The sequence below is a fragment of the Bacillus rossius genome, chromosome 2, assembly GCF_032445375.1.
Source record: "Bacillus rossius redtenbacheri isolate Brsri chromosome 2, Brsri_v3, whole genome shotgun sequence".
NCBI classification, from domain to species: domain Eukaryota; kingdom Metazoa; phylum Arthropoda; class Insecta; order Phasmatodea; family Bacillidae; genus Bacillus; species Bacillus rossius.
This window is the reverse complement of record NC_086331.1, coordinates 121,710,061-121,724,284: the sequence shown is the minus strand read 5'-3', so window position 1 is coordinate 121,724,284 and position 14,224 is coordinate 121,710,061. Positions and strand designations below refer to the sequence as shown.

Genomic DNA, 14,224 nt, shown 5'->3' with positions numbered 1-14,224 from the left:
CACGGCCAATGTGCGCGTGCGCAGAACCCATTCGCAGATGACGGTCACTTGGGCGGAGCTTGTGAAAGGGGAGGGAGCAGGAACGACGAATAAGGGATAAAGAAGGGAAATAATGTAGGGGAGGAAGCGCAGGGGAAGGCGTTGAAGGAGAGGCGCAGGGCAGAGCGAAATTGTTACGAGTCGTTTTGTTTATTGTCCCACATCAAAGTATACTCAGTGCGCAGTGCGTGCACCGTCTCGTTCAATAATAAAACTAATGAAATTTTAATATTAAAAAGTACATTAATACAAGATATAATATTTATATTTGTGCACCTAACAGCTATGAAAATGCAAATAAATTCTCAGTTGACACTAATAACAGATGTAATCAACATTAGGACTTTTTTTTTCGAAATCAATTAGTAACTAGTGTTTTCATACATTAAAAGATTACGATTTTATAAAAAATTAAAAATTAAAAAAAAAACATACGTACATTAGTGAGCATACTATATCAATGTTTACGTTTCAAATGTTTCTTCAGATTAGTCGATGATGATTTATAACTCAGTTTTTGTTTACACAAATTACAATTAGCAAACTCATTATTTTCCATAAAAAAATTCCACACAAATGAAGGCTTTTTCGTGCACCTATCCATTCCTTATTTCACTATAAAGATACTAACTACAAAGCATGACAGCCCGCAACAATGTACATGGTGATACACGTCCAGGACGAACTGCAGTGAATGTTGAACTGATTGATACTGGCTGTATCAGGCGGGCATGAGAGTAACAGAGGTAGAGAATTTACCGGGCGTGATAAATAATGTATCAGATTCTCCTTCCGGTCGCACTGTCTGCGTACGCGGAGCTTTGTTGCTTCCTGGGACCGTCTGATACAGAAGTATCAGAGACTTGTAACTAGGTACATTACTGTATCAGTATCAGGTTGGAACAGATACCGAAAATTGCTGTAACAACCCACCTCTAGTACGAGACGTTTATTAAAACATGTATTTTCCGTCTGTCTTAAATGTTTTATTGTATGGTTTGTGAAATCTTTTGCCACCTGTTGTTGCTGTGGAAATGAGTGCGGTAATTGAGTTATATTATTGGTCGAAGGCCAGCGAACCACGTAATTTGTTGTTCGATTGTATATCTTTCCTTATTGGCCGCCTGAGTTACATTGATGCGCTTACAACCAATCACGAACCAGTTTAAATAGCATTTTTAGTTTGGCAAGATGGTGTCGTACATAAGCGTATGTTGTGATTATTCAGTTAAAGTTGAGCCAATTTTGATTTGGTTTATTACAGGTTAGGAAACAAATTTATTGCATGATTTTAATATAAACGTTTTATGTGCACAATTAACGGAAGTGGAATCAAGTGAAGAAGAAAATGCCCCCAAAACGTGATACGAATTATTCTCAGGCATTTCGTGATACATACACGCGTGATTTTCTGTGTATTCTTAAATCAAGCAAGGGAACACAGTTCACATTTTTTTCAGTGTGTAGATGCGACATCAACATTGGGCACGGCGGAAGATATGACATCAATCTCCACGTGAACTGTTAAAAACATCTCGAAAATGTTAAAAGTGTCGCAGTCAGTTCAAAGGTTAGTGATTAGTTCGCTAAAAATAACAGCACAGACAATGCTGTAATACGTGCAGAATGTATGTTTACAAACTTTTTTGTTGAACATAATATTCCTTTAAATGTTTCGGATCACGCCGGCCCGTTATTCAGAAAAATGTTTTCAAATTCTGAAGTAGCAAAAAAATTTAATTGCGCAAGAACAAAGTCGACGGCTATCGTGAAAGAAATGGCAACAGATGCAACTATAAAATTGTTTGTCCAACTGTGGCATTTTCAGTCACGACCGACGGCAGCAATGACTCTGAATCCAAATTATATCCACTAGTAGTAACATTTTGTGATGCAAGTTTGAAAATGATAGTGTTAAGGTTGCTTTCATTACCAGTAGGTACTCCAGGGAGATTCTACTGGAAGTTAACTGATATCAGTGTATATTGTAACAAAGGCACACTCGGTTGAATTGTAGGGTACCACAAAGAACGAAGTTTTTTCTTTGATGTGATACTAAGCAAAAATGTTTCCATAATGGTAAATAATGGGAATGATTGTTGGTCTGCAATGCTAATGTATGTTAAAACGATTACATAATTTCGATTACTAGAAAAAATTTGATATCATGAAAGTTTATTAATTTTTCAATTGCCGCGAGCAGTTTACGCGTGTTATATTATATTTTATGTATTTTACTAATTGAGGGTTTCAAAAGTTGGCAAGTCTGCATTGAGTCAAATGTAGCATTTCAGTTAATATCTGTGTACAAACTTATTGCTTATTGATTATTAACAATTGTCAATATGGTTACAATAAAACGCAAGTATAGTTTATTATTACGCAATCATAAAAACTGTCTTGTTTAGAGTAGCATTTAATTCTGTTTAACAGAAATGACCTATTAAAAAAAGCACTTTTAATGTCTCATTGATATAAAACCATTTCTAAATGCATGATTGTCGTGTTGTTCTCAGGGAACACAACGGCCCTGTGATCATTGCGTCAGCGGCTGGAGGAACAGACATAGAGACAGTGGCAAAAAATTCTCCACATTTGATCAGTACAGTTCCGGTGGACATTGAGGAGGGGGTGACCGACAAACTGGCAGAAGAAGTTGCCCAAGTGTTACAGTTCAAAGGCAGTCTGATCAAAAAGGTATGTGTGCAATACATGACGTAAAACAAAAGTAGTTCTACTGGAATTTCCGGTACGTCAGCAACTACATGAGCAAATCTAAAAACCAACAGATGTTAGACGATCAGGGCATTGTATTGCAGAGGAGTTGTAGCTTCAAATCCAATACGAGTCAGGAAACTAATACTAAACAATAGAAAGAAAACACATGTACAAGTTGGAATAAGAAATACTTTCTTCCTAAAATCCATCTTAAAACATGCATACAAAAGAAAAGAAAAAATCACTGTTTGTAACACATTTTTACCCTGCTGTCCAAGAAAAGGAAATAATTCATTATATCGCTAATGAACTAACTGAATCTCTCACAATTAAAGTTTCTGTTTAAATACAACATGTATGCTTTTCATGTCACTGTTCTGGAAGATTTTGATAGTATTTACAACACAGTTTTCTGGCTGAATGGCTGCCTTATCAGTCCTTTCTATGGGAAATTACATCCTGAACAAATAGCAATCAAGGAATCCATCCTAAGAATTTAGACACAATTGGCAAGTCTGCTCTATATTTCAATGATCTGTCTTAGCTGTCTTGGTTCCAATTAAAACTCCACAAACAAAGTTCTTAAAGCTTCCCCCTCATGCATCACCTGAAAGTCTTGCAGACAAATTATAGAATCATCAAGATGATATCCTAGTAATTGGTGTCTTTAATGTGCCAGGAGTGGACTGGACAATTAGGCAAACACTCAATGTACATCAAACTGGCATTAAATCCAAAGAACAGGCTGTGATCAACTTCATCTCAGGTGTGGGATTATCCCAACCTCTACTACTGTTAGGTTTCAGATCACCTTTTAGACCTTTGTTTTTATAATTTAGAGCATTGTCATAGTCACAAAAGTGCTGGATCCTGTAGTCAAAGTAAATATACTGCCCCGGGCGGGCACCTAAAGCAAGCATCAAAGGAATATGTTTCCTCTGCATTCAGAAACTTCAGGAATTGTGTATCTAAGCTTATTTGATTCTATTAAGGAACTTGTCAGGTCAAGTTTAATGAATTGTGGTGATGTAAATATTATAATTAATTACTTAACTGCTACAGTTAGTGAATATATCAATTACTATATCCCACTGTCTATAGAAACTACTTCAAGTTATCCACATTGATACTCTAAACAACTTATTCAGACATTAAAATCTAAAAAAAAACATTTATCACAAATTATATAAATGTAACATAACATGAATCATTATTATGAATTTTTTCTTGATTTCGAAAAGAGGCAAAGTCATTTATTTTGCAAGTTAAAAACTTTGGCTGCTAAATGTAAACAATAAAATTAAACACAATCCTAAAATCTTTTGTTGATATGTGAAAATTATGAGGGATGGTTATGTAACTCAACCAGCTCTCAAAGTTAATAATTATGTTACTAATGACCCATTAGTTAGTGCTAACAGTTTTGCTGAATATTTCTCTAGTGTTTATGTATTTCCACCTTACAACCATAATCCGTCTACTTATGAAACAACCAATAACGTATTCCATTCCTATGTCTGATATCTCTGAGAGCCTTGTACTTTGGGGTGTCAAATCTCCGTCCATTTTTGTATGCATTCCTTTCTCTTATCTTCTACCACTTGTTTTGCGTGTCTCTTCTTTTCCTTATTTTCCTTTTCTGTATTGGGACACCTGCTCTTAAACCATCTTCTGAATGCTTTGTTCTTCTCCTTCATTGCTTCCTGCACACTCTCATGCACCATGGTGTTTCCTTCCATTTATTTTTATTGCTTGTTCTTACTCACACCTCTGCGGCTCCTACCAGACATTTCTTAAATCTCTCCCATTCCTTTTCGACACCTTGCATCTCATCCCTGGGGAGAACGTCCCTTACCTTCTTCACATATTTCTGTCTCTCCTCTTCATTCTTCAGTCTCCACACCCTTATTCTCTTCTCTTATTGAGTTACTTTCTTTCTGAATGTCCAGCCCTTTAAGTCTGCTACTAGCACATCTGGTACCACTTCAAAATTTCTAGTTTGCTGTTTCCCATTGTTTTGCATCTTTTTCCAGTAGGAATTAGTCTATGATGGATTGATGTTCACCATCCCAGATGTACCTCGTTATCATGTTTGTATCATCTTTCTGTACCAGGTGTTCCCTACCTTCATTCCATTCCTTGCATATAGTTCCAGCAACTTCTTACCTTAACTTTTCCTTTGTTCCATCCTTCGCTTCTTAACACTTTATCAAAATCTTTTCTATCTTTGCCCACTTGTACGTTAAGATCTCCCATTTCTATCTGCCATTCTCTTCCCAATCGTTTCTCCACTTCTTCCTCAAATGTCTCCTCCTCAGCTACGCAGCCTACGTGTGTTGCATGAACCTGAAGCACATCCTATTTCTTTCCTTTGTCATACAATACCATTTGTATAATCCGGTCACTGATGCCTTCTACCTCCACCTACCATCCTTCCTGCACTACCAAGCCTACTCCATTTCTCTTTCCCTCATCATTTCCCATCCAGTACACCTTATAGCCATCCCTCAGTTCCATCTGTCCTCTCCCACTCTACTTTGTTTTGCTCAGGCCAAAAACATCTAACCTCCTCTTTGTCATAACATCCACAATTTCTTCTATCCTCCCTGTAAGAATACCGATATTCAATGTCCCTAATCATAACTGGGGTCATTTTCCTGTTTTAGCCATCTGGCATTTCACTTTATTCAATAGTACATTTTTTATTTGAATCGTTGACCTACTAGGCGTGTCATGCCGTACAGCGGGCTGGTGGGGCTGCCATCTATAGGCTGCCAAGTCGTGCTGGGTTTTAGATGTTACTTTGGTGGCCGTCGCTGCATGGAATCTGTGCACGCTAATCATTTTATTACTGTGATTTATTACAGTTAAAAGTTCTAACTGCTGGAATATTATGTAAAATTCACTTGTTTTGTTTTGCCTGTTTTTTAATGATACAGTGAAATATATATGCATTTTGTATATGCCTGAAAGGTGTTTACGAACAATAAACGTATTACTGAGATTGTTACCTAATGTTATATACTTGGTGTAGTATTCATACCAACATGTATAATCATATAAATTAAAAACTAAATATTTATTGCTGGAATATATTTTATGATGTTTTTTATAATAATTGTAATTTTAATAATAATTTCTGTGTTCTAGGCAGCATTGCAAATAAAAAAACTTTGGCAATTATTTTTGAATGTTGACGCTGTTCAACTTGAAATAAACCCGCTAGTGGAGACAGATAAGGGATGTGTAATTGCTGTTGATGCCAAGATCAGTTTTGATGACAATGCATGGTTCCGTCAAAAAGAAATTTTTGAAATGGAAGATAAATCTGAAATTGATTCAAGAGAAGTGGAGGCTTCCAGATACAACTTGAATTACATTGCTATGTCTGGAAATATTGGTTGCCTTGGTAAGTGTTGCTAATAATATTAATTTATTTATTTATTTACATTTTTAACATGCCCACCAATAGCTAGAGAACTTGTTTGGTGGACATGACATTAAAACAAAGAAACAACAATTACATAAAGAAAACAAATACACAACAAGTACAAAACAATATATATACATTAATAAAGACATTGACATATACAAGACACAATATACAAAACAAAGAGGAATATGTAATATGCAATATAATAATATTTGAACATGTAGATACTGATTAAAAAAATTTAAAAAAATTGAAGGTTAGGAAAATAATGGTAATATAAAATTCTTATCCGTTTGATTAAAATTAGTAAATAATCTATAAATAAGATCATTATTGTTAAGTAATGTACAAAACATATATTTTAGGCAAGGAATAAACTGGGGAACTCTTATACCAGTATTATCAAGTAATTATTTACAATTATTGAGTTTTGAGCTATAACAGTTATATACAAAAATAGAATGTAAGTATGTTCTGTGATCAAAAAGGGTATCTTATTTAGGTAAATGATAGTGTCTAAGACTATTCGGAAAAATTTATTTTGAATGGATTAAATTTTTTCACTATCAGAATTGATGATATTCCAAATTACTGAACAATATTCTAATTTGGATCTATCTAAAACTAGGTAAAGGGTAAGAATATAATCAATATTTGAAGTATGGGATGTTATTTACTTGATTAATGCTAGATTTCTTCGGGAAGTGGATACAAGAGAGTTGTTGTGGAGATAAAAAAAAATTTTTAGTCTAATATGATACCAAGATCTGAAAACGTGGATAGTGCTCTCATTAGAAGTGTGTTTACACATTTTATTGTTAAACATAACCTGTTAAAAAGCAACATCACTCAAGCATTTTCCTTAAGAAAAAATAGCTAGTACAAAAGTGTTGTAAATAAGTTTATGTAGTTTAGTACACACCTAGATATGAACAGATGAATTGAGTGCAGCTGATGTTGGGTGCAATATTGTGTAAAGTACTTTTAGAAGATTTGTGTTATAAAATTTACAAACCAGATTTTTCAGGTCATTTAAAAGCTATTTTTGTTTTTTTCTGAAGATATTTTGACTTTGGTTGATAGTATAAAATGTACAATAATTAGTAATTTGTCAGGTTTAATCATAGAGTAACCAAATTGCCTTTTTGATTTACAATAAAATTAACCATATACATTTTTCTACTGGATTGGGAATTTCAAAAGTTGGCAAGTCTGGAGTGTCACCTGCACCCACAATAGCCATTGGGCCTTGGCCATTGGTGTAAAGTTTGTTGCTTTGAAGGGCAGTATTGTTTTTTTGGCTAATGGCTTGTGCAGCATATTTTACAGTTGTTTTTCCCATTCCTTTAGGATTAATGTGAATTTCTGCTAAATTTTGCTTATTTATCAGCAGATGCTTCTGGTCAATATCCCACAACTACTTAATGTTTTTCCCGCTTTGCGTTTTGGCCATTCCATTCAAGTGACTCAGAAGCTATAAATGTGGCACATCAAAAATTATAAAACACCTTTGCATTATTTACATTGAAGAATGGTTCCATTTCCTATACATTGGGCTAAACTTCCTGCTTCAGTTAGCACTGATGAGATGTGATTCACTATGTAGGAAAGGTTAGCTGTAGCCTCATTTCATTTACCCATGGAGACTACATTAAGTGAGATTTGATTATGTTCAGAATGATAAACAGTGACAGACTTATAGTTAAGTTTTATGGATTTTGATCAGTAAGGTGTGTGGTACATTTCTATTTAAAAAAAAAACATTGTATTTATCTTATTATTGGAAGGAAAAAAGTATGAATCTTTTTCATATTCTTTTGTACCGGTGGTTTACATTTCCTTAACATCAAGGAAATACCACATTATTCCATCCTACCTTGTATGGTTAAGAAAGCACCTTGGTACATATTCCTCTACACAGGATTGCTGCATTGTAAATGAAATAAATAATAACAAAGTTAAAATAAAATACTACAAGAATTTGTTTTATGAAGCAACTTAGGCCATACAATTATTGAAGTTGGTTTACAGCTTAAAAATATATACTTTCCCTAGAAACTGCAAGATCCAAAATGTTATCATTTACTTTTCATTACAAATGCAGGATAAACTTAATTTTACCATCTGACAACTTCTCTGAAAGTACTCCAGCACCTACATCATCAGCAGCAAGATCTGGGAACACAATGTCACATTCATGACAACTTACATATGACTGGTAGCGTATGTGTGATCCATTGATGCAGTTCCACACGATCCTGGAATGCACAAAATGGCATATGGTTCACTTTCACTGTACAATTGGAACGTACAATGTAACTATTTGCATTGTTTGCAACATATGCAAACAAGATACCTTCAGACAAAATACATTTTTCTTGTAAGAAAAAGTTGATTATTGCCAATTCCAATAAAAACATAACAAGTGTATTTTAAAAGTTAAAGCTCAATCTTTATGCCATTTTTTCATTTCTATCAGTTAAGAGCTATGTCTGTATATTTAACACAATATATATTTTTAATTTATTGTCTCACAAATATTTTCAATAGATATTCACCATGATAATTTCAAAAACTTGTGCATCTTTTTACACCCAGTACATTGCATTTTGTGAATATATGTTGAAAAAAGGAAAATTATATTTTATAATTTTTTTGGAATTTTTTTGTTTATGAGGTGGATAATAGTTTCTTTGATCAAAGCCCGCCTCATTATCAAATGTCTTCGAATGTATGGCATAAATACCACATGAGAAAAATATGTTACCTTCAGAATTACTTTCTGAGACTACATTGTCATTTGGTGTGTCAACTATCATTTCAACAGAAGGGTATGTGAGGTTTACAACCACTTCTGCAGATGCTGCTTCTGCAATTGACACAAAATCTGTTTGTAATGCCTGATTTCATCAAAATAAGTAATGAAACTTTGAAATTTAAATTTAAGCTGGTCCAGATACACAGTTTCTTTATTTTGTGATCAGTTTGCACTGTTTGTTAGTGAAGTGAAATTTTATACAAAAACTTATCAGTAACAGGACACTTATCACTGGAAAGTTTATATATAATGACTTTTAAATTATATTTTTAAGTCCGTCTGTTTGTCAACATTGAGAATGAATTATTCTTTCAAGGGAGTAGTTTTTTTCTGCTAGAGTTTTAATAAAAGATTTTTTGGACAGTCTTATTTTTTATGATTTTTTTCAAAAACATGTGGATCACAACTTACCTATGTTGAAGTGATTTTCTGCACATTTTCATTGTAGCTCATCAATCAATTATGAATAAAAGTTCTTAACTAAGGTACCATATCCCGCGGAAATGTCCCGAGAGGGTGATCACAGTTACCTTGGGCCGATGCCTGGGGTCGAATTTCTAGTTAAAGAAGTCAGAAAACAAAAGTAAAGTTACTCTTAAAACTGGCCCCGACCAACAGGCGTGAAACTATTTATTCGTTAAATATCAGTTCATTTCTGTGAGCTGTCGATGGCACTATTGCACGCGGCGACAATTGAGTGACAACTACTTGTTCAACATAGTTGTCTTCCCTTACAAAGGGGAGGCAACCCCGTGTGTCAACTGACCAATCACAAAACAGAACCAGGTACATGACCATATAAGAAACAAGAATTTCTAAAATTTGTTCCCTTAAAATTTTGAAGGGAAAAAAAAAACACAATATGGCTTGTTTTGATAACTGACCAAACAAATTAGAGTGAAAAAATAATAAAAAATACATTAATCTTTATGTAAATCCTAGCCAAAATTATTAATAATTAATATTTAAGCACAAACAAAAGACCTTAAATGCCTATGCATAATAGAAGCAACATGAGTATGAATTAATTATGAAAAATTAAGAAAACATCAGCCACATAAACCATTCTCAGTTACAGTATTATTAGTAGCAGGGGGCAGGAATTATGCTATGTTACAGTGTCTTTGTGCAACATTGGCAGATGTAAAGTTGGGATGTATATGAAATGAATGTGCAGTGTTAGGGGATGTAAAATAAATGTGTGTTCAGTAATAAGGAATGTAGATTAAGTGAATGAACTGTGTTGGGATGTATATTAAATGAGTGTGCAGTGGTAGGGTATGTAAAAGAAATGATTTGGCAATTGTTGGGGGGATGTAGACAACATAAGTGTGAAGTGTTTCTTGGTGTAGATAAAGTGAGTATGATTTTTTTTTGGGGGGGGGGGGGGGGGGAAGTGGGTGTTTATTAATTGAATATACACTAGGGTCTCGATAATCCGAGCTCCGATAATCCGAGTTCCCAATAATCCGAGTCAGTTTCGGGGGTTATGAGAAAGAAAAAAATATGAATTTTGCAAACACACATACATGTAGGGTCCCTCCAGAGGGTAATTGTTAGTTCCCATAAGTTCTTCGCCGTGAGCACATCTATGTAGTTACGTCCCAGTTCTATTACGAACCAGTATGAGTAAAAGAAAACATACTGAAATATCATTAAGTGATAAATTAGAAGCGCTGACGCGGGTTGATAAAGGTGAGCCGCTAAAAACAATTGCGCGTGATTTAGGAGTGAGTGCTGTTACTGTGGGTGACTGGAGGCGCAACAGACAGAAATTGGAGTTATGGCAAACTCAAAAAAATCTTTCTCAGGCTACAACGTCCAGATCTCGTATGAAAAAAAGTGAGTACGAAAAAACAAGTGAAGCTTTGTTTTCATGGTTTTTAGCACAGCGGCAAAAAGGTGTCCCTCTTTCTGGGCCTATATTACAAGAAAAAGCGCAGTATTTTCGTAATAAATTACAAGAAGGTGAAAGCAATTTTAATGCCAGTAAAGGATGGCTGGATAAATGGAAAAAAAGATACGGTGTGCGGCAATTGCATATCACAGGAGAAAAGCTTTCAGCTGATGCTGCTGGTGCTGAAAACTATGTTCAAAAATTTCAAAGCATGATCGAAGAAGGGGGCTACACACATGATCAATTATATAACTGTGACGAGACTGGGTTAAATTTTAAAATGCTACCTGACAAGAGTCTAGCATCCAAAGACGAGATTTCCGCTCCTGGGCATAAAAAGAGCAAGGAACGAATTACTGTTATGCCATGTTCCAATGCCTCTGGGACACATAAGCTTCGTCCCTTGGTGATAGGAAAATCAAAAAAACCTAGAGCTTTTAAAAATGTAAATATGAACGCACTACCCGTCGCATACAAAAATCAAAAGAACTCGTGGATGAATACGACCATTTTTAAAAATTGGTTCTTCGAGGAATTTGTTCCTTCAGTAGAAACTTTTTTAAAAGAACGACAATTACCGAGAAAAGCACTGTTGGTTATTGACAACGCTCCATCCCATCCAAACGTAGAAGAGCTTTCAAGTGATGAAATTAAAACTGTTTTCCTGCCCCCAAATGTGACTAGCCTCATTCAACCTATGGACCAAGGCGTCATTGCGACAATAAAGAAAAAGTACAGACGCATGCTTCTGACATATATTTTGCAAGAAGAAGAAATTTCATTAGTAGATATGCTAAAAACAGTTAATATAAAAGACGTTATCTATTGGTTAGTTGATGCGTGGTCAGAAATTAAACAGGAAACTATACAGAAATCCTGGTCAAAACTTATAAAACCGAGAGTTTCACAAAGTGAAGAAGAAGAAACAGTTGAAGATGACTGTGATAATATGACTCTATTGAATTTAATGGTGACAATCCCTGGCTGCGAAATGGAATCCAGTGCTGAAGAGGTTAAGAAGTGGTTAGACAGTGATGAAATTGAAGAATTGACAGATGAGAAAATTATTGAAATGGTCAACAACCGGGATGAGGACACCGAAAAAGACGAACAAGGGGAAGAAGAAACCAACAAAAAAATTAGCCATGCAGATGGGTTTCTACGCTTAGAAAAGGCACTCGAATACGTGGAGCAGCAAGATGACGTCACGCCAAATGACGTAATGTTTTTTAAGAAGTGGAGCACACGAGCAGCTGAGAAGCGAGGAGCATTAAAAAAACAAAAAACAATAATAGATTATTTTAAAAAATAATAATTATGTATATATTTCTAATCTGCCTTTCAATATGTTTGTATTTTATTTTTATTAAAACATCGACATACTATGTATTAGAAATTGATTTTGCGTGTTTTTATTCGTATTTCCAATAATCCGAGGTTCTGATAATCCGAGTTGGCCCCGGTCCCATCAAGCTCGGATTATCGAGGTTCTAGTGTATGTATTGTGTCAGGATATGATTATGAAGTGAATTACAGTGTGCTTGGGCATTTAAAAGAAGTGATTGTACAGTATTGGGAGGATGTAGAAGAAATGAGTTTGCAGCAGTAGGAAAAGTCAATGAAGTCAGTTTGCAGCATTGGGGATGTTAGTGAAATGAGTTAACACTAGGGGGAATGCAGATTAATTGAGTGTGCAGGATTGCATGATGTAGATGAAGTGGGTGTACAGCAGTGCATGATGTAGATGAAGTGAATGTGCAGCAGTGCATGATGTAGATTAAGTGGTTGTACAGCAGTGCATGATGTAGATGAAGTGGGTGTGCAGCATTGCATGATGTAGATAAAGTTAGTGTGTAGTGTTGTATTTGTATGATGGAGCTACAGTGAGAATGAAGTAGTGTGGGTTATGTATATGAATTGAATATGCAGTGTTAAAATGTGTGTGAAGTGAATGTTCAATATTTAGGGATGTAAAATAAGTGAATGTTTAAGTGCAGTAGTGGAGATGTAGATGATGTGAGTGTGCAGCAAAATATGATAGATGATAGTGTATGTCTGGAAGCAATCATTTGATGTTCTTTAAGAAATTTATCTTGAAAGCTTGGTACCTACTAAAGTAATAGTGGCCTTGCGATGTTTTAGTGAATGGAGCTGGTCTTGCAATGGCCACAATGGACATAATTAAGCTGTATGGGGGAGAACCAGCCAATTTTCTTGATGTTGGAGGGGGAGTGCAAGAAGAGCAAGTTCTTAGAGCTTTTGGAATTCTTATATCAGGTGTGTATTAAGTGTTGCATGTATTCTATGTTGGAATTTGTCGCGTGTGCTTCTTCTGCAATCTCACAATTTATTTTATTTATAATCATTGTAACATAGCATTGATTTCAGTCATCCATGGCCAAAACTCAATGGCACTTCACTGATGTAAAGAAAACAGCTGCAGATGGTAGCAATTTTAAAGTCAAAACATTTTTTTCTGTGAATCACAGTGAAAATTGTTATCATTTATAGTTAATCCATTAAAAAAATATTTACTGCATTATATTTTTAGAGATATATTTTACATAAATACTTTTACTGGAAATATTGATTCATTAATAGTATTTTTGTAGCAAGAATTAACAATGTTGAAAAAATAACTGGCAGATGTCAACACCAGTACCTAGTTTTACAAAAAAAAAAAAACCATGAATGACTTGTTCTAATTTAAAAAAAAAGTATTAAAATAATTTATTCTTGAAAAACTAGTATATAGATTGTGGTTATTGATTTTTGTTTGTTTCCCAGATGAAAAAGTAAAAGCAATCTTGGTGAATGTTTTTGGAGGAATAGTCAACTGTGCAACAATTGCAAGGGGCATTGTCAATGCTTCAAGAGAGATGAATTTGACTATACCTCTGATTGTCCGTTTGGAGGGTATGTGAAATCTTTACTTTGTTTTTGTATGTACAATTTTACACTTGTTTAACAATGAGTATGGTTTTCTTTTAGGAACAAATGTGAAAGAAGCAAAACAAATCCTTGCCGATTCAGAGCTTCCTATTCTGTCTGCAGACAGCTTAGATGATGCAGCAAAGAAAGCTGTGGCCAGCATTCAGTAAAGAAATCAACATTTTAAGCAAAAGTAAACAATGTTATTGAAGTTTAATAACTAAAACCCACCAGATGATTTTTTTTTTGCATTTATGTATATTTTTACAATAAATATTTTCAAGTCCATACCATGAATATTTATTTATTCTTATATGCTAGCAAAATTAAGCATCTCGTAGCAAAAATATCTCCCCTTTAGTGTTTCTCGACTCTTCTTGTCAAAATT

At 34.6% G+C, this 14,224-nt stretch overlaps 1 protein-coding gene across 4 annotated transcripts in view; it reads left to right on the top strand.

The window, feature by feature from the left end:
- LOC134529715 (succinate--CoA ligase [GDP-forming] subunit beta, mitochondrial) overlaps positions 1–14,124 on the top strand; it is a 40,414-nt gene extending 26,290 nt beyond the window's left edge. For 2 of the 4 annotated variants that reach the window (XM_063364084.1, XM_063364085.1), the window contains exons 6-10: positions 2,556–2,736; positions 5,908–6,166; positions 13,048–13,182; positions 13,693–13,821; positions 13,897–14,124. In XM_063364084.1, the coding sequence (XP_063220154.1) occupies positions 2,556–2,736; positions 5,908–6,166; positions 13,048–13,182; positions 13,693–13,821; positions 13,897–14,006 (814 nt within the window). In that variant the 3' untranslated portion in view covers positions 14,007–14,124. The remainder of the gene's footprint in view (positions 1–2,555; positions 2,737–5,907; positions 6,167–13,047; positions 13,183–13,692; positions 13,822–13,896) is intronic. The other 2 variants (XM_063364087.1, XM_063364086.1) reach the window with 1 other exon arrangement.
- Positions 14,125–14,224: the final 100 nt, after the last annotated feature.